General features: G+C 38.4%; 1 protein-coding gene across 1 annotated transcript; it reads right to left on the reverse strand.

Moving 5' to 3' along the window:
- Positions 1 to 1,508: 1,508 nt before the first annotated feature.
- On the reverse strand, positions 1,509 to 17,083 carry LOC106539605 (complement factor I). Its single transcript, XM_087724210.1, has 14 exons — positions 16,724 to 17,083; positions 16,309 to 16,564; positions 15,662 to 15,812; positions 13,915 to 14,084; positions 12,785 to 12,895; positions 12,563 to 12,667; positions 10,192 to 10,218; positions 9,187 to 9,216; positions 8,359 to 8,394; positions 7,898 to 8,001; positions 6,602 to 6,708; positions 4,326 to 4,603; positions 3,033 to 3,134; positions 1,509 to 2,325 (listed from the first exon to the last, which is right to left on the reverse strand). The coding sequence occupies exons 1-14, from the start codon at positions 16,784 to 16,786 to the stop codon at positions 2,108 to 2,110; spliced, it is 1,758 nt and encodes a 585-aa protein (XP_087580336.1). The 5' UTR covers positions 16,787 to 17,083; the 3' UTR covers positions 1,509 to 2,107.
- Between the last annotated feature and the right edge of the window lie 4,248 nt (positions 17,084 to 21,331).

The following is a 21,331-nucleotide window of genomic DNA, read 5'->3' on the forward strand; positions in this document are numbered from 1 at the left end:
ATGCAGAATAGTACAAAATACAAATCAAGTTATGAAACCATGTAATATTAAGCAATTTGATTAGAGTGTCAATGTTCCAAATAGCATCCAAAATTAAATCAGAGTCCAAGGCAAAGTATTGCTCAATTTATTAAAAGAGCCATGTTGGCACATTTGGGAAAACCCAAATCTGAAAGCTTCCTGGTTTTCCCCACCCAGTTGAACGTTCAAGATCTTGCCCAGCACCCTCATGTCCATCACATGGTCCAAACTTCCACTGCCATGCGGGTAGTTCTACCCATCCAGTTCCGGTCAGGTGTAGAGACAAAGATGACCTTGGATTCTAGAAAATAATTTTATTTTGGCTACATTGTTGCAGAATATCAGGAGACTAGGACTGTGAGATCAAGACAAGCTTTATTTGGCCAAATGGCTCAGACAGTGTAAACCCACATTTGATGTCTGAGCGAGGTTCTTAGGGAGAAGTGTGTTCTTATAACTTCCTCAAAACAGCTAACACGGAAATATCTTAAAACATTTCTATTGGCTAATCAGATTATATTGTGCTGCCCTTTCATGTCTAGGCTGCAGTTGGCATGGAGGAAGCATTAGTTACATACTGGCTTTTGTGGTTAAGCCCTATGCCTGACTCGCAAGCGAGACCTCCAACTGACTTGGCCTACAACAGCAGAGGTTATTTTTTGTGGCTTGACATTCAAGTTTCCTGAGTTCAAGTTTCCGGTTTTACTTCAAGACTCAGTAAATGTATAACAAGATAGAAGGGATAGACGGGGCCTCCCAGGAGATCTTATAGTCTGACCCCGTTTCATGTTATGTCCAAATCTCGCTTTATGTCCTGCCTTAGTTCCCCCCTTCAAGACTCTATTTTTAGCTACAATTGAGTCTTGCCTCTTATTGTATCTTATTATGACATTTAGCATTGCATATGGCAAGGTTAATATCTCCGGAGTACATATTAGCAATGCAAACATCTAATACAATCAGTTTAGGATAATGATATATAGCAGTGAGAAGAAAAAAGACAAGTGATACATATAGAATGATTCTCAGATCTTCCTCTCTGAAGGCACTTTCTCCAGTCCCCAGGGTGCATGTTCCAGTCCAATTGCTAGGTCAGCATAAATACACATTTTTCCTACATAAGAAGAAAACTCCATTTTCTCCTACACACAAACCTATGTTCATGGAAAAAGACATAGGCTCGGAGATACTTTTCATTAGTCCAGGCTTGCAAAGTTCCTGCCAGGAACATACCAGTAAATGGTTATAATGGAGCTTCTTGCTTAGGGTCCTTTCGCTTATCCCTGAGAACTGGACCGTCAAACAGATAACGGGAACTGGTATTTCCAGGGGGAAAGAGGGCTCGGTGTCATCTGTGGCACACATGCCATTGGTTCGCCCTCAAGGTGTATCTTTATTTATATTTGTAATATTGTTATATCACTGACATGCATAGTTAGTGGATCTTAATACAAAACAAAACTAATGAGAAACTTGTTGCTTGTTGCTTGTTGCATACATCATTTTTTATTTGAATATACAAAGAGAATACATAAAAAATAGAGCAGATTTTTCTAAAAAGTCAGCAAGGTTTTAAAGCCATAAATGTACAATTTTATAAGTCACTAGAGTTCTTCTGGGGCATAATCGATATTGAAATATGCTTTTAAGTACTAGAGATTTTAACAGGCTTAAACTCTACTTTTATATATAGTAATGTATCTACTTAGGAAGATGTTTCAAATAATTCTACCATTTCCAATTTATTATAATGTTTAAATCATCAGGCTAGAATCCTTAGGTGCAAAGCTACCTGGCCAACCTCAAACCAGTCAACTCTGCTTCAGCCCCTATGAAGAGGGAATGGCAAACCATTCTGAAATCTTACTGAAATTGCAGGGACCAGGCAGCTGCCAAGAGTCAAGGCCGACTCAAAGGCACAAACAACAAAGCAAAATTTCAAATTGTATAGGAACTGTTGTTGTTGTATAGTTAAATCAGTTAAACTTCAAGTACTTAATATTTGTTGAACTGAGCTACCAGTTTTCTAGTTGATCTTTGTTTCATTAATGCAGGTAAAAGGGGGAGAATATTTGCATTCTAACAATCACAAATTATATTTGGAAATGAGATTTATTCCAGTATGTCGAGCAATCCAATCAAAATAGTGTGCCACTTTTGTATAAACACCAGGATGTCCCCTTTCACCACAGTTTTCACCCCAGCTCACAATACCCCAAAGATATCCCACATTGTTAGGGTCAAAGCAAACCAAAGGTCCTCCTGAATCGCCCTTACAGGCATCTACAGAACCATCATCTGTACCTGAAATAAGAAAAACAAAAACAGTTCCCTATGAAAATTCTTTATTTTATATTTTTAAGCAGAATTTCACATATTTTTGGTCATTCACTGAAAACATACTACTATACATGTAGTATATTACTTGTATGCTATGATTTTAAATCTAAAGTACTTGTAATACTTAAACGATTATCCCTCAGTTTATTATTTATTTTACTTTATTTTAGTATTTTTCAGATTTACATCTTGTCTTTTCTCCAGGAGTTCAAGGTATACACACAAGATTCCGTCCCCCTGTTTTTACCACAACCAACCATCTTGTGAGGTATTGAGAGATTATGATTGAATTGATAGCAATTAATTCAATGTCAGCATTAAGCTTCTATGGCTGAGGTAAACCTGAATTCACATTTCAAATCCCTAGTTCGATATGTGAACCTTTATTCTTTACTGGCTTTTAATACTGAATTAAAACAATGTCAATCTGGAAGAAAACCCAAAGTGCATAAAAAGTTGTGGATGCGGCCAATGAAATTCTTTCTCAAACAAGGTTTAAATTACCTATCCATAATTGGTTTGTGATGGTTGGAAAGAAATGCATTCTAGATTGGATGATATATTTAATATTGAATTTTTTTATCAAAGACCAACATTTGATGGCCCATTCTATCTACCAGCTCAGGTAATGGTTTCAGAATAGAGGTAAGAATGATTCATTTCATGCTCACCGGCACATTCCATTCCTTTGAAAAATCGATTCTTGTAGATTTCTGAACAGTTATCCATTAGATTAATATAACCCCACTTAAGAATATATTGCCTTGTAGATTCTAAACAAGAAATGGGAAAGAGACAGATAAATGAATACCAAAGATTAATGACAAAAAAGTTTCCAGTAGGTTGTCAAATCTTTCTACAGTTTTAAAATTAAAATTGACTTAATTAATCCAATTATTTTTGTGACAAATAATTAATTACATTTAAAAAAAAAACATGTATGTCTTTCTTCAAAATTTATACAATGTATGGCATTTTTTTCCCATCCTATTTAAGAATATTGCATTTTTAACCATTTTTTCCTTGCGGTGTTGAAGTTTAAGCAAGACAGTCTCAGTAACCCCTGTTCTCCCTGATGCAGTCATTAAATGACCATGGAGGCCATGGGGTGTTTCAGAGGTGGGCCAAGGCCTACCCCATCCCTTATTACCCCTTTTCCACTTGTCCCCCTTGGGGTGACCACAGCCCTTGGGCCTGCTTCCCCCCCACACCAGATCCCTGCAGACATTCCCTCTTTTAACCAGGTTGCTTCCTTTGGCCTCTTCCCTGTCATCCATTGCACACTTATAATTAGAAGATCTCCAGAGCTCTGGCATTTTCCACAGTTCTGTACAGACTGCATTAGGAATGCAGAACAGTATGGTCTGTCCCTGAGCCATGTGGCAGCCTCTGGAAAACAGATGCCATGTTGAAATGCCTATAAAGAATTTTGGGAATGCTGAAAGTGGTGCTCTCTTCTGGGAGGCAGCCAAACATCCCAGGAATAAGTGGTCTGGCCACTTTTCCCAACATGAAGTCCAAATATCTTCAGAAAGTAAATGGGGGATGGGCAGGCCCAAAGGTCAGCTGGGGTAGAGAGGCAGGGGAGCTCTTACAACATCGGTGGTGAAGGTTGACCATGAGACACTATAGCAGCCATAACTTCAAAATATGATCATAAGTAGCTTTTTGGGCAGTGTTTGTGTGTGTCTGTCATAACTTCAAACAGTGGCCAGATGTTAAGTGAAGACTTCGTTATACCTAGCAAATTTTATTTATTTAAAACATTTATCTCACCACCCGTTTTATATCAAACTCTGGATGATTCCCAATCAACAATTATAACATTTTCAATATAAGGGCCCTCCGTAGCTTTATGCCATCAATTGGAACCTACACAGCCACTGAGGTTTAGATAGACTATGAACATATTCATACCAAGGAAAAGAGTTTTATAATGTCACCAAATATAAAGTATTAATTACTTTCATCAAATCCCCAGCCAGATACTTTGCACTGTTGACCGCCTCTGAACATATATTGTGACCAGGGAATGCATACTGGCACAGTGTCAGGTGGAGAACATGGAGTCCCTTCATTTTTCGTTTTCATCTCCAGCAAAGCAATATCATTTTCATACGTTTTGGAGTTATAGTTCTCATGTATGATCATGTTCTTTAAAGAATATGTTTCTATCCTGGTATTGTACTTTATTGAGTCTAACATCCCAGTCCAAATCTTATAAATATGAAGACGGCTCCTCCTAGCAAAAAAAAAAGGGGGCGGGGAAGAGGGGAAGAGAAATATTGTTTAAGGTATAACTTGATAAGAAAGTAAATTTGGCTCCAATTAGATTTTGAGTTGATTAAGAAGCAAAGTGTTTTATATTATTTCCCACTTTTAGAGACATACTTTACCCAATTGCTAGGAAGGCAGATTCTTAACAAACATTAGGGAAACCCCCCCCCCCCCCCACAATAGTACTACTTCGATGATATAAGTAAAACCATATATAAAACTGGTTTTACATACTGCATATTAACTGCAGCTGGAATTGTATTTGCGCAACAATGGAAAAATAATGAAATACCATCAGATGAGAGTGCTAATATTAAGAAAATATTAGAATGCGCAGAAATGGACAGATTATCGCTCATGATTAAGGATAAGAAGAAACTGAATATTTCTTGATGTGGGATGTATTTTACCAATAATGAGACAATAGAAACAGAAGTTAGAAAAGAGAATATATAAAAAAAGAGGAAATGTTAATGTGGAGAGAATTTCATGATGAAGATGTTATGTACTATTATAATTGTATTGATAGGTATATTATTAATAGTATTTTTATGAATATTATAACAAATATTTGGATATTGATTGATTTAAACCCAGATATCAAACTGTTCAGTGAAAATGTAAAGTAATATAAATAAAATAAATAAAACATGAAAAAAGGAAATACTTTGATGATAGATTCAATTAGCCAAAGTTGTGGTGAGCTGCCTTTGCTGAATGTATTCAAGCGGAGGCTACATGGCATTCTATTAGGAGTAATTAATTTGGATTCCTGAACTAAGCAGAGGAGTGAACGGTGTGAATACTCTACCCTTTTCAACTTCATGAATCTAGGATTTTATAGATATTTTTAATAGATATAGCAATAGCAATAGCAGTAGACTTATATACCGCTTCATAGGCCTTTCAGGCCTCTCTAAGCGGTTTACAGAGAGTCAGCATATTGCCCCCAACAATCTGGGTCCTCATTTTACCCACCTCGGAAGGATGGAAGGCTGAGTCAACCCTGAGCCGGTGAGATTTGAACCGCTGACCTGCTGATCTAGCAGTAGCCTGCAGTGCTGCTTTTAACCACTGCGCCACCTTCTAACATTCATTAGAGAGTTTGTATTTAGTAATTTCTGAGGCATTACCAGAGCACTCGATGCTTAGGCAGGAAACTCTACATCACTTCAGACAAAGTTATCCAACATCTTCTTAAAAACTTCCACTGTTGGAGCATTCATAACTTCTGGAGGCAAGTTGTTCCACTGATTAATTGCTCTAACTGTCAGGAAATTTCTCCTTAGTTCTAAGTTGCTTCTATCCTTGATTAGTTTCCACCCATTGCTTCTTGTTTTACCCTCAAATCCTTTGGAGAATAGTTTGACTCCCTCTTTTTTGTGGCAACCCCTGAGATATCGGAACACTGCTATCATGTCTCCCTAGTCCTTCTTTTCATTAAACTAGACATACCCAGTTCCTGCAACCAGTCTTCATATAGCCTCCAGTCTTCTAATCATCTTTGCTGCTCTTCTCTGCCCTTTTTAGAGACTCAACATCTCAACATATACTGAACTTTGAGATGGCTTTCCTACCTCTATCCCACATTCAAGCACAAATCCACATAATCCAAAAGACCTTGGAAGTAGGTCCACAAGGTAAAACCAAATACCAACAGGCATACTTCCTTCCTCCCAAACATATGTTACAACCTTTTTTCGGATCTAATATTAAACACCTTCTTCCTCACAAACATATGTTACAAGTAGAATTTGATCCTCTATTATTATATTTCCAGAACCACGTAATTTTGAATAGATTTCTTTAGGAAACTTTTATAACTAACAATAGTTGGGCTGTTACAGTTTCAATGTAAGATTTTATTTGAAGTTCCTGTTTTCCTTAATTGTCGCTACAAGAATGTCCCAATGAGCTTAATGTAAAACTTTAAAGAGTTATAACAATACAAAAGGTCTCCTACCGAACACAGTGTGCAGCTGTCAAAACCCAACAGCCCCCAATGTACGTCCCACCACAGTTCACTGTTTGCCCTTCGCCTCTAATGGCCACTTGCCAGGGAAATTCAAGCTATTAAAAAGGGAGAAAGAGACCAAAGAAAATTAATGTAGTTATTTTTAAAAACCAGAACAATTTTTGAAAAAAATTACGTATATACCCAGCAAGCTCTTACTGTTTTACCCATCGGTGGATTTATTTAATCTACAGAGACAGCAAAATGTGTAGAATAAATAGCAATTCTCCAAATTTTACAGAACATTAATTTACTTGTGATGTCCATTCTGGCTCTCCATTTTAGAGAAAGAGAGAAGGGAGAAATAAAAAAGCAGGATTGAAAGTATAACAGCAACTTGACTTTGTTTTTTTTTCTTTTGAAAACATTTTACTTCTTATCTAAGAAGCTTATTCAGCTCTGACAGAATAGTGGGGGATGGAGGGATTTTTATTCCTTGCAGACAACTTATAACGACTCTCTAAAAGGATGCAAATTACCAGTTGTCTCCTGAAAAAGCCCCTTTGGGACAATCATGACCTGGATGATTGAGAATCTCTAAAAACTTTTATAACATGAACATTAATTCCTCATTATAGTCTCCAGATTTTCTCATTTTGAATGATTATTAGATTAGAGGTACTCCTCAATTTATGAACACAACTGAGCCCCAAATTTCCCTTGCTAAGAGAGACTGTGGGGGAGTTTTGCCCCATTTTACAACTTTTCTTGCGGCAGTTGTTAAGTTAGTTCAATGGTTGTTAAGTGAATGTGGCTTCATAAAACATACCAGTTGCCAACCATCCAAAATTTGATCACATAACCATGGGGTTGCTCAAATAGTTGTAAATGTGAAAAAGAGTCAGAAATCACTTTTTTCATTGCCATTCTAATTTTGACTGGTCACTAAATGAATAGTTGTAATGAAGACTACCTGTATTGCAGAGGTGGTATTCAGCAGGTTCTGATCAGTTCTGGAGAACCAGAAGTGAACATTTTGAGTAGTTCGGAGAACCGATAAATACCACCTCTGGCTGGTCTCACCCCCATCTATACTCTGCCTCCCAAGTCCCAGCTGATTGGGAGGGAATGGGGATTTTGCAGTAACCTGTCATGCCCAAGCCACACCACGCCTACCAAGGCACGCCACAGAACTTGTAGTAAAAAATTTTGAATCCCACCATTGCTTATTGCACCCAATTAATACACTATTTATGCATTCTTATCAATGTGATTGCTTAACCAAATGCCACCTTTTGCATTTACCGGTTGTGCAGTAAATCCACCAATGATTCTCTTCCGACGAGTAACTGTGTGATTTCTAATGCCACAGGATATTACTGGAAGCAAAGTCTTTATCCTTTTTCTTTCTTTAATAAAACAAATAAGCAGTGTCATAATACTCACACGCTAAGGTTTTTTAATACCTTTATTATTAAAGATTTAATATTAGCTAATTTCTGTAATTTTTTTTACATTTCAGAGTTATTATCCCTGATGTCCACTGAAAATCAATATAGTAAGATTCTAATGACAAGTGTAAAATTTGAGTTACGTTCAGAGCCACTTTAAAAATGGATGATATTTTAGTTTAGCAAATTGCTTTACATTCAATTGATGTATATAACCCTACTTGAACATTGTCATATCCTAGAATTTACAAATGTGAAAAAAGAGAATATTGTTTTTAAATATGAGGTTTTATAGTAATTTATCTACACATTTACCTTCATCCATGAACTCTCTAACTTGATTTGATTCTTCTGCAAGAAAATAAAAACATTACAATTAATTCGAAAGTACTGTAAAAGAAATTTCCCTAATAGAGTATATACATAAATTGTTTTAATTGAAGAATTACTTGTTAACATTAAACTGTCTCATTTATGTGGCTTTCAAGGGCTTTTTGATGCTTAATAATTAGAGTTTGTCTCCACATGAACATAAAATCTATTTTAAAAAAACCTAAAAGTAAAGTAGTGGATTAAAAGTGCAGTGTCATTTGCTGCAGATTGTTACTAGGATTCCAGTAGACTAGAGGTTCACATAATTAAATACATCCTTGTGTAGAATATCAATACCTCCTTTGGGCCTCCATTGGTTTTTCAGCTTTTCAAGTGCTTTGAGTCTAAAATAGTTTCATCACATCCAGCTAAACCGCCTCAGAGTCTAAGGCAGTGGGTTTCAACCTTCCTAATGCTGTGACCCTTTGATACAGTTCCTCATGTTGTGGTGACCCCCAACTATAAAATTATTTTATGTTTTCCGTATTTTTTCAAAAATATGTGTTTTCCGATGGTCTTAGGCAACCCCTGTGAAAGGGTCATTCGACTCCCAAAGGGGTCCCGACCCACAGGCTGAGAACTACTGGTCTAAGGTGAAGAGTAGAGCATATGGAGTTAATGCAGACCTATTTTTGCCTAACTATCGATGTGTTCGCCTTTAAAACACAAGAATCATAAATACAACCTCCCAATTTACTTTACAAAGCAGACAATGAAAACACACAAAATTTCACAACAGTCTATGTTTACTTTTTTCTGTGCCAAATTTACCTTTGTTGTTTCCTTTTCTTCCTTCTGTTTCTATTGAAGTAGAATAATGGTTAACATTTAGGTGAAATTCTTATTATTTGTCTTTTAAATCTTATTTAACACCAAAGTATAGTGTCAAAAATATCACCTTGAAAGGTAGACAAAGAAAGTTATTGTACAATTAATATTCAGTATGACACTAATAGAGGGAGGTGGTGGCTCAGTGGCAAAGACACTGAGCTTGTCGATCAGAAAGGCCGGCAGTTTGGCGGTTCAAATTCCTAGCGCCGAGTAATGGAGTGAGCTCCCAATACTTGACCCAGCTTCTGCCAACCTAGCAGTTTTAAAGCACGTAAAAAATGCAAGTAGAAAAATAGGAACCACATTTGGTGGGAAGGTAATGGCATTCCGTGTGCCTTTGGCATTTAGTCATGCCGGCCACATGATCACGGAGACGTCTTTGGATAATGCTGACTCTTTGGCTTTGAAAGGGAAATGAGCACTGTCCCCTAGAGTTGGGAATGACTAGAACATATGTGCAAGGGAAACCTTTACCTTCACCTATGACACTAATCAAAAATGAACTGTATACAACAAAATTCATGGAGTTATTTTTATGGTATAAAAAGAATATAAACCTTGGAACGGAAAGCCAAAATCTCCACAGGGGTATTATTCATAGATGCTAAAATAATAATAATTCATTACTGCTATTATTTGCCATCCAAATTTTTGCAGCCCTTGTTTAACATTCTATTTTTTATAATTAATGCATATGAAATTTATTTTACATGTCTTTTTAAACATATTCATAGCTCCCTTTCAAATCAAGATTTCCAAGGGCACAGATAGAACTTATTAAAATTATTCAGAGTAATTATTCCCCTAGACAAAAAGCCAGACAACAATCACTTTGTTTCCACTCCTACTAAGTGGTTTCCAGCAAAGAGCTGAGATGATAAAAAGACAATCCCATTTAAGACTAGAACAATAAATAGAGGAATAAAAACATACAAAGAAGTTTACCTTGTTCAGTTCTTTGAGTTTTATTACCTAATGAAAATAAATACGAATACAAATAAATGATTTAAAATGTTAAAAAGTGCAATTTTATACAAAATTACATATTCATACTATGACAAGCTGTGAAGCAGCTTGTTTCAACCAACTTGATAAAATTAGACCCACAAAACTCACTTTTTTAAAAAAAAAAGTGATTGTATTCATTCCAAGTAAAATCCTGTGTGAGTCATATTAAAATGAATAATATACCAGTGATCAGGTTTTCCCCAAACAAAGAAATCTTTGTCGGGTTTTCTTGATCAGTTCTGCATACTTTCAGCCACCATTGCCCTTGAGGAGTTAAGCAATTTGGACACAGAGAGAACAAAAAAACCTGCTTGTATAAACTAGAGATTTGGAATTGCTAAACTATGAGATTTCTCTGGCCCACTTGCTTCATTACTGGTGACTCCACTGACTTTCACCTGTGCCATGTCCTTCCCTTGGGAGCTATTTGGAGGACAAGGAGAAACCTGATGGATGCCCATTGGGATATCGTTCTTCCAGAAAGACTGAGAATACAGTTAGTCTTTGACTTACAACCACAATTGAGCTCAAAAATTCTCTAGCTAAGTGAGACATTTGTTAAGTGGGTTCTGCCCCATTTTACAACTTTTCTTGCCACAGCTCTTAAGTGGATCATTGCAGTTGTTCAGTTAGTAACTCAGTTGTTAAGTGAATCTGGCTCCCCCATTGACTTTCCTTGTCAGAATGTATTCACGTGACCCTGGGACATTTCAGCTGTCGTAAGTATGAGTCAGTTGCTAAGCATCTGAATTTTGATCACGTCACCGTAGAGATGATCCAGTGGTCGTAAGAGTGAAAAATGGTGATGTCACTTTTTTCAGTGCTGGTGTAACTTTGAATGGTCACTAAATGAACTGTTGTAAGTGGAGGTGTACCTGTACATTGTACATTGCCTAGTAGAGAATATACATATGTTGCTTAGGACGGAATGTTTTTCTGAGCTTGTTTTTTTCCTGTTGACATTTGCAGAACAGATAATGAAAAACAACCAAGCTCAGTGAATACCAAGAACCCAACCGTAACCCTGCCTTACCAATGACAAAATGTACTTTGGCCTTGTCAGCTGGGAAAATGTAAGGTGGTTCCTGCCAGTTTGTGGCATAAGCTTTTCCCATTGTGGAAAGGAATTCTTTGAAATCAGTTCAGCCGTTCTCTCATTCCAGATCATACAAAGTTTTGAAATCAACTAATTCCATCCAGCCATTTCATCCGATTCACTCTTTTTCCAGTGAGGGAAATGGGGATTAGATGAAACATGTTACAAAGCAGGTGTTCCCCTTGCCCTTCTTCTAAGGAAATGCATAAAACCAAGAAGGAAGGCTTCAAAGCGAAAGCCTTGCCCTTTGATCTCATTCAACTCTTCAACCAATCTTGTTTGACATCCCTGTTGTAAATCAGATTGATAATCAGATCATTTCCAGACTGTCATTTGTTATTTTATGCTTATCATATTCACCCAACTGGAATCCAGCTATTGAGCTGTGGTGGCACAGTGGATAGAATGCAGTACTGCAGTCTCTGCCACACATGCCCAGTGGGCGTGGCATATGCAAGAGACACATGTGTGCATGCCCAGGGACGGAGTGCATGCACGGAGGGTGCTTGCATTGCAGTTTGGGGCCTTGCGTAGTACCCATGTGCCTCTTTTGGGCCTGGAAAGCCTCCTGCACCAACCTGGAAACCAGAATTGTGGGGGGACATGCGGGTGCATGTGCAGGGAAGAGCAGCGGGTCATGCACACCAATGGTGGGTTGCAGGCGGTACACTCCAGTACAGGCATACTGGAGCCTGCAGGGAACACCAGATACCATTCCGGTATGGTGCTCGGGAGGGCCCGCCCGCCCAAGCTCCTTACCGGTCTTTAAAGTCTTTGGTGCTTTCGCGCACTGCCCATACAGTGCATCTACACAGCGCGTATTGAGCAGCTGGAGTGTTGCGGAGGTGCTAAGACACACACACGCACTATGCGTGTCCATGTGGATGCTGCAGGACCCATTCCAACCATACCGGTTTGAACGGGATCTGGAACCCACAACTGATGCACGCATGCATGGGGATGGCGTGTATGCATTCATGGGGGTGGAGTGCAAAACGGGGGGTCGCACATCCATTGCATTAGGGGAAATGGCACACACTTTGGAATGCGACAACAAAAAGGTTAGCCATCACTGCTCTATTGTATGTTAGTTTTAAATAGCAATAATAGCGGATTCTAACCTGATATCTGAAACTTATTCAAGTCCTTATATCCATGGGGGAAATGACGGTTTTAACCTAGCCATAGATAATTTTAGAAAGCAATGCTTACAATTGTGTTCGTCTTCTCCTGTTAGGCAATCCAGTTCATTATTACACACGTAGCTGCTTGGAATACACACATCTGAGTTACAATGGAAAGCTTTCTTTTTGCAGGCTATTGGAAAAGAAATAATTATATAATAAGTGAAGGTTTTGTTAAAAGTTATGCTAAGCACTGAGCAATAAATATATAAGTTTATATAGAACAGATACATGTAGAAAAGGAACATACCTTTGCAACATAATTCATCACTTGAATCACCACAGTCATTCAATCCATTACATGTTTTCGTTAAACTGATGCATTTTCCATTGACACAGCGGAATTCTCTGGCGTTACACCCTGACAAGTTGAATTAAAAAAAAACCCAATTGTTAATCATGGTGTGGAAAAAAAAATAGCTAAATCGGATTACTCAACATGTTGCCTTTCAAATATTCTGGAATATAGATAGGTCCCACTATTTTCAGTTACAGGTAGTCCTTGACTTACAACAGTTCATTTAGTGACTGTTGAAAGTTACAATGGCACTGAAAAAGACTCATGATCATTTTTCACACATCCATTGCAGCATCTCCATGGTCACGTGATCAAACTTCAGCCACCTGTCAACTGACTCACTTAACAAATGTCTCACTTAGCAACAGAAATTTGGGGGGCCAATTTTGGTCAAGAACAACCTGTATTAACATTTCTGGAAAGCATCAATTGAATTTTTGGGGAGAACATTCTGAAAGCAAGAGCAGCTTGACAATGGAACCATCTAATGAGGAAAGTAGTAACTCCTCTTCCTAGAATGAATTTATGTGAAGGCTGGAGAGATGTCTTTCAGGGATATTTCACTTTGGCTTCTAGGACAGAAAAGAAGATTGAACTCATTGAACATAATCAGCGGTGGGTTTCACATTTTGTTTCCACCAGTTCGCCACACATATGCATACTCACTGCGTAGACACACACGTCCCTTCCACGCATATACCCGGCCTTCTGTGCATACACTTTGGTCATGCATGCATCTTCTGTGCATGCGCCCGGTTTCAAAAACGTGCATAGAACTGGGACAGATAGGCGGGTGAGCGGGCTGCTACCAGTTTGGGCGAAGTGGTCTGAACCAGCTGAATACCACCTCTGACCATAATGCCCTCTTCTAATTGAATCCATTAGGATTCAGTCACATCCCTACTAAGGCCAGATCATTGCAATGGCTACAAATATGCTGAGAGAATTTAAAGAGAATATGCCTCACTAGAACACTGAAAATCAGTATTTTGCATTATAGTTTATTGCAGACTATTTTTGTCTCTAACTTTTATTTATAATATCAGAAATTGCTAGTTATTTATACTATATATTTTACCAACCTCTTTGTTTTGTACTGCATGTCACCTTAGCCAACTGCCCAGTTGTCAACCTCATTCTCCTTAACCCACACTCAGCCAGTCTGGTCTCTATCCCTCTGCAGGTTGCTTTAAGGCATTCAAGTGACTTCTGGTCTTCATCTGGCTCAATATCCTCTCTCTTATCAGCTCCTCTGTACAGTTCAGCAAAACATAAATCAAATCAAATCAAACATATTGAAATTTTCATCTCTCAGCATTGTGAAATTAGATGAATCACTTAGTTAATTAGCTTTTACTTTTCCACCTGACAAACAATACATCTATTTTGATCATTATCTATGATTTAAGGCATTTATCATTTAAGATTATCTTATATTTCAGGGTGGGGAAAAAGAACACTGGGAGCAAAAGTAATGTTTTCCCCAAAGTAAAAATACCATGAATTTAAATAAAACCTTATCCCCAGTGGTAGACAGAAAAATGATATGCTCAGGGAAAAAGAGCAGGAGGAAGATGAGGAAGGAAGTTCAAAAGAAGAAATAGTGCACTGGGGAATGAAAAACAGAGAAAGAGAAGAATAGAGCTAGAAAAAGTTGGTGCACAAAAAGATAACTGTGAAAAGAAAGAAAGAAAGAAAGAAAGAAAGAAAGAAAGAATGAATGAATTATGTGTTTAGACATTAACAACAACAAAGCAGCAATAGCAGGGATAGATGTGATACCTTCCAAGTAAAAAAATGCAGCACAATTTTTTTTATGTTGAGCCCTTGTTATTCTCTGAGTTTTGTTGTTTCCTGGCAGATATTTTATTACCCAACTAGGTAACATGATCAGTGCCATTGATGTTAGTAACTAGGTAATGGAATGTTTGCCAACAAATAATCAAGTTCATAGTGCACCAAGCATTCTGAAATTTAGTAGTGAGCTATGGATATTCTCTTCTTTGGGATTTTATTTTTTGGTTGTAGTAATAGTTTCTTCCATAAATTAGGAATAAAGAATCACTTCTTCCTCATTCATCTTCATTGCAATGAATTATTTGAAAGCAAAATTATTGAATGAAATAAAATAAGTGCTGTCCTCTTCTGAGCTGTAAAGGAACAGGTATGTGATTGCTACAATTTTTTTTTTCAAGTTGTGGATTACATATGACTTTAATTACACATTTTTGCTCTGGTCTCATCCCTTTTTTCCTGACCATTCCAACTTTTGAATATTGGCCTCATTGCATCACACAAAACTGAATGAGGGTCTTGGCCCCACAAAGTTTGCCGATGCTACTTGAACTAAAGAGACTGAAATTTTATACATAGATGATATTGTCAAACTCAAGGCTCGGGAGCTGGAGCCGGCTCATAGGGTGCTTAGATCTGGCCCACAGGGCTGCCCTGAAAACAGTGAAGGACCAGTCTGTGATGTTTCTGCCAGTGAAACCAAAGCTCAGGAGGATTGCATGAGGCCCTCCTGAGGTCCATTTTTGCTGCCAGAGGGTTGCAGGAGGCCATTGCAGCCTAAAACAGAGCTCACGAGGGCTGCGGGAGGCGCTCCCAACTCTGTTTTCACTGGCAGAGAGTTGCAGGGGGCCATCACAGCCAAAAACATAGCTTGGGAGCCCGTTTTCGCTGGCAGAGCACTTCAGCAACTACAAACGCCCCAATATAAATGACACTGAGCTGGCCACGTCCTCCCCAGCCCCCCCAGGTCAAAAACAACCCTGATGCAGCCCTCAATGAAATCAAGTTTGGCACCCCTGTATTAGAGAATCTTACCTAGCAAAACCAAGATGTCTGCAGATCACGTTGGCTTCATTGATGGTTAATCCTTTCCCACATATGTATGATGTCTCTGAGTTGCTCAGTTCAACCTGAACAATTCCTTCTGAGCTTGTATTTGTTTGACTGAAAAGGATATTAAAACGATCTAGAAAACACAGCAAAATCTATTAATAAATCTGTTTCTGAACCTTACAAAAGACAGAGATCGATTTTATAACTATAAACTGGCTAATCTACAGCAGTAAAACACAAATGGTTCAATAAAAGAACTTGTTATATAAATATCTACAAAAATATACATTTGTCAAAAAATAATGTCACTAGAATATTTTTTTAAAACAAATATGAGTTTAATAGAACTTTCTTCTGATTGTCAAGAGTAGACAGTCCCCATCCCTCCAATTCATTTTAGTAGCCCACTTCTCACAATCCTATTCTTCTTTGAGCCATTTATGAAAGAAAACCAGACATAGGAAAGGGAAATACATAGTAATCTCTAGTGAACCAAAGTGAACCAGAATTACTCAAAGTACCTATCATTGTCAAAATATTTATATATTGCATTTCAATCTTAAAGTTTGTCTCCTCCTACTAATGATAGCTGAAAAAGCAAAAAAAAAAAAAAGAAGTCTTTTTTTTACCTTCAGGGTTACAACTGCCCCTGTTCATAAATTTGGTGAATTTTTGGCGACACTCGTAACTTTTTAGTTGACAGTAAGTTTGGAAGCTCCTTTTGACATTGGAACAAACTGAAGTGCCATTTTTGGGGCACTGGTAAGGTATTTTACATTGGCAGGTTCCTGCTATACAAGTTTGCCAAGGCTCACAAAAAACTTTCTCACAAGATCGCTCTGTGTAATTGTTCTTCACACATTCCTCTATCAAGAAATTCTCTGGCTAGGAGAAAGAGCAGAAAACACAAATTATGAAATTAACTCATTCCCTTAAGATTTTTAAATATATACTTCACAGGAGGTTTATTAACTGCTTAAAATACTCCTGAAAATATAGGAAGGAAAGTCTCTCAACCACAATTTAATTAAAATAAAAGCTTACCCCTTGTGCAAAAGCATGATGTGACAGATATAGTACAAACAAAAGAACTGGTCCTTGTTTCATGATGAAGAAAAATCTGCACACCCAGAACAGATTCTTGCTCTCAAATCCTCTCTTAGTTGCCTGTGTTTAATTTTTAACTATAAACAAATATTTAAAATATAATGCTGAAATCAGTGCAAGTCCCTCTCTACCGTGGTAGTTCTAGAATTCCCGACTCTTTTGAAAAGGTTCTTCTACTCAGTTTCACCCTAAGTCCTTGAAAAGGCTGTTATAAAAAGTAATATAAAGAAAATGCCTAGTACAAATGTACTATTTTGTGCTTAATCCTTCAAATCCAGCCTCAACACTTTCAGTTTTCCACAGAGCACTTCCTCTATGTGCCTCTGTAGAACCGTCCTAATACATCAATCATGATTGGCTGTTATTTGCATAATAAACAGTAAGTTTATATCAGGGTTATGTTTGGTCAGTTGCTCAAATCCTTGGAATAGAAAGGTGTGTTAGAAAGGAGAGAAATGCAAGTGCTTCCTTATTTTGGAGATGAAGAAATAATGCAGAATTGTACTAAAATACAAATCAAATTATGAAACCATGGAATATCAAGCAATTTGATTAGAGATTGCAGCAGTATGCTAGATCATCAGTTAGATTATTTCTTCCTTAAAATCAAATTAGTGTAGCATAAATAAGATTAATAAGATTGATGATCACCCTATTAAAACCAGTGTTATAAGATTAATTTCATTTTTAGGTAGAGTGCGAAAAGGAATTATTAGAGAAAAATGAAAACATTTTATAACATTTAGATTTTTAAGCAGAGGCGAAAAGGAAGTGGAGAGTAATAGAAACAATGTTGTGTGTCTTTTTACACAGACTTCTAGTTTACTCTTATCTCTAGCTGAGAAAGGAAAATTGGCTTTTCTTGCCTTCTCCTATTACAAAATCTAAAACAAATAATCTAACTGAAGGAGTATATGAATTAATATGAATCAATAGTGGCTATTTGCTTTTATTATGAAATGCTTACGTTACTATATAATTGTTACTGATTAAACCAATATTTGCTGTTTCCTTCTGATATGATATACTGCTAGAAATAATTTATTAAGAATTAAGCTCTGTTATTGGCAAAGGAACCAAACTAGGGAGTTTTCCTGGCTCATAAATGCTTAAAACATTCTGCCTAAAAACAACTTGGCAAAGGGGTGGGGGGTGCCACCCCCTACACGATAGGAATACTCCATAGACAGAGAGAGGAGCGTGAACAAAAGAACGCTTTAAAGATAGCTTTGGTAACGACTCTTTGTCTCTGATTGGGTTTCTATCTGCCTAAAATGTATATACCCTGTTTCCCTGAAAATAAGACCTCCCCGGATAATAAGCCCAATCAGGCTTTTGAGCGCATGTGCCAAAATAAGCCTTCCCCTGAAAATAAGCCTTCCCTGAAAATACTGCAACCCAGCAGCAGCCCTGAGGGTGACCACACTCGCTGCCTTCTGCACCTCAAAAATAATAAGACCTCCCTGAAAATAAGGCCAAGTGATTATTTCGGGGGTCCAAAGAAAATAAGGCTCTGTCTTATTTTCAGGGAAACACGGTAATATTCTGAGCCACTCTTGCAGGTGGTGGCTATTCCTTACATGCATTTGTTTGTATGTTTTGGATATAGTTTTGTCACCCAGCTTTTGCTATTGCCATAAATAAAAGCTGATATTTTTGCAAGCCTTGTCTGGATTCTCACTCTCTTTGGCATTTCAGTGGCTTGGGAAAACTGCTGGAACCTTACACAACATTGAATTTCCCAGGAAATGTTGAGTAATAAGTAACGAGATATTGGCCAGGAATGGCTTCACGATGCTGACACTAATAAAAGACCTTTGATATATTTAACATGTATGAAATATGATAAAATGACACAGCAAAATGTCACATTGTCTCAAGGTTTTAAATATTAAGGTTGTCTATTTTTATTCCCTTCAGTTTTTCATCTATCAAGATATGAGTGTACCAGTGGTGGATTCTGGATTCCATTGCAACTGGTATGGTGCAATGGGGCCTGGTAACCACCACATGAACGTGTGCAGCACCCACGCACATGCACGCACCACATGCATGCGTCCTTACTTCCTGCGATGCTCCGCGATGTTCCAGCTGCTCGGCGGAGCGTTGTGCAGGTGCTGTACCAGGGGTGGGTTTCACGCCCCGTTCCAACCGGTTCGGTTGGAACGGGGCCGGCGGTGTCCTCGTGCATGCGCACAGCGCATGCATGCGTACTAGTGTCTGTGCGATGCTCCAGCTGCTCCTGGAGGATCGCGCAGGCGCTGTATGCGTCCTGCGCATGCGTGGAAGTGCAGAACTCGCCAAAACCGGGTAAGGAGCGTGGGCGGGCGGGTGTGCCCTTCGCCGTTCCCGGAAGTTACTTACTTCCGGGTTCACCGACCAACCGGTTCGCGGGGACCGCCGCAAACCGGTTGAAACCCACCCCTGTGCTGTACGCTCCATGCATGCACGCGGAAGCACCAAAGATCTCAAATACCAGTAAGGAGTGAGGGCAGGCGGATGGGCCCTCCAGAGCACCATACCAGAAAGGTACCCGATCCTCTGGCAGGCACCGGTACGTCCAAGCCGGGGCATACCAGTCATAACCCACCATTGGTGTGTACTTTGTTTAAAGGTTTTGTATTGCAAAAGAGAGAATCAATCAGTCCTAAAGGAATTTGACATTTTCCAGATACTTGGTAAAGCCAAGTATCTTGAATAGCCACATCTTATTCCCACTATCCTCCCTCCCACCCTCCCTCCCTCCCTCCCTCCCTCCCTTCCTTCCTTCCTTCCTTCCTTTTCGGTAACTTTGAATCCCATAGCTAGAGGCACAGACCATGATCTTATCCTATTGTATGGTTTATTATGACTAATGATGGAGAAGGTTTGGGTTTTTAAAAAAAATATGACTGCTTTATTAGTTTTTTAAATAAAATATATTTAAATCCAAGACTTCTCTAGTTCACAATATACTTATTTGGAACTCAGAGTCTCATGAATATGCCCTTGTGTATGAGAAGTTTCAAATCAGATTATAAACATTTTCAGACAATAGACATTTTCTTGCTGAACAGTTCTGCATTCTACATTCTTCCCATGGTTCCTGGAAGTATTGTACAATATGTCATCATACACTTATTAACTGCAACAGGGATCTAAATGACAGGTTTGGCTGCATTCTGCCGTTTATAAATATTTCTGTGTTCAGAGTACTGAGATTTCTGACTTCCTGCTAGCTTTCCCATTGACTTTGTGGCTGTGAAGTTTGCAGGGAGAAATTCAGTGAGGAAACCAATTGGGAAAGTCACAGTTGCTCTGGTATGTTCTCCGCACTCACACACTCTCCCCCAGGGGCTGCACTCATGTGGTCACTCACATACCCTGTTCCAGGGGGTGGAGGGTACAATCCTTGTGGACTGAAACCCAGTTCAATAAATAGACTATTTTGCCAAAATAGGAGGAAATACATATTGATGATGACAATGGTCTTGGTATCAGAACCTTAGCCCATCAATATAGAGAGGTATATTTTATGTGTTCCAGGATTTTCTCAAAGTGTTCTGTAATGGATATCTTCCCCACCTGTACCTCTACCTCTAATTCTTATTCTTTGAGGCTGGACTATAATTTAATGAGGAAAGTAATGAGGAAAGTAAAGTAATGTAATTACTTCACAATTATATATAATCCTGGGACAAACTTTACACATTCCTTGGTAGGCAAAAGAAAATAGAAAGAAAAGCAGCCACAGAAGAACAACTACCTGCAAACAGCTGGTGTTAAACAGCTTTGGATGATGGATTAACTTTATATTTGCATATATCAAAGGTTTCTTACCAGTGGAAGTTTTTAAAAAGTGTTTATTTTGAATAGGCTGTAAATCATTAATGATATATTTTATGGTTACACTTGAAAACTGTGGGCTAAACATGTTCTCCTCCATCCTTGAATGTATTTATTTCATTTATTTGCATCCCATCTTTATTACTTTTACAAACAACTCAGGCTAGCGAACATAACCAAAACACCTTCCCCCTCCTATTTTCTCCAGAATAGCAACCCTGTGAGGTGAGTTGGTCTGAGAAACTGATGAAAGAAATGTCCTTCTGGGTTCGGCTCCAAGTGGGGAAAAAGACACTGGAGACATGGAGGCTGCTTGGAAAGATGGTTTATTGTTGGACAGGGCCACATGGCTTGAGCCCTGAACAGAAAAGGTGATCACATGCTTCAATGTTGGTGGAGAAGACGAGAAGGGCTGAGGGAGGGGCTTGCTAGGCTTTTTATAACCTATTTAGTCCCACCTCTTGTTTCCTGTTCCTGTGTAAGAAATGTATTCTGATTGGTTGTCAGACTCCATGGGGCCATGCAGGGGCTACTCTCTAGGCTGTGTTTTGAATCCAGATATGGATGAGTTCTCAGATGCCATGTGATCAGTTGGGTAAAGTTCCTTAATCCCTTCCCCCTACAGCTGCAGTGGAGAAGTCTTTATTATGTAAAAGTGGACTAGCTTGGCCTTAATGGCCCATTAAGAGTGGAGATGGGCAGGAAGCTACAGGCAACTAT

Source organism: Thamnophis sirtalis, unplaced genomic scaffold (assembly GCF_051295495.1).
Source record: "Thamnophis sirtalis isolate CommonGarterSnake01/CBP01778 unplaced genomic scaffold, rThaSir2_p1.2 scaffold_10, whole genome shotgun sequence".
NCBI lineage: Eukaryota > Metazoa > Chordata > Lepidosauria > Squamata > Natricidae > Thamnophis > Thamnophis sirtalis.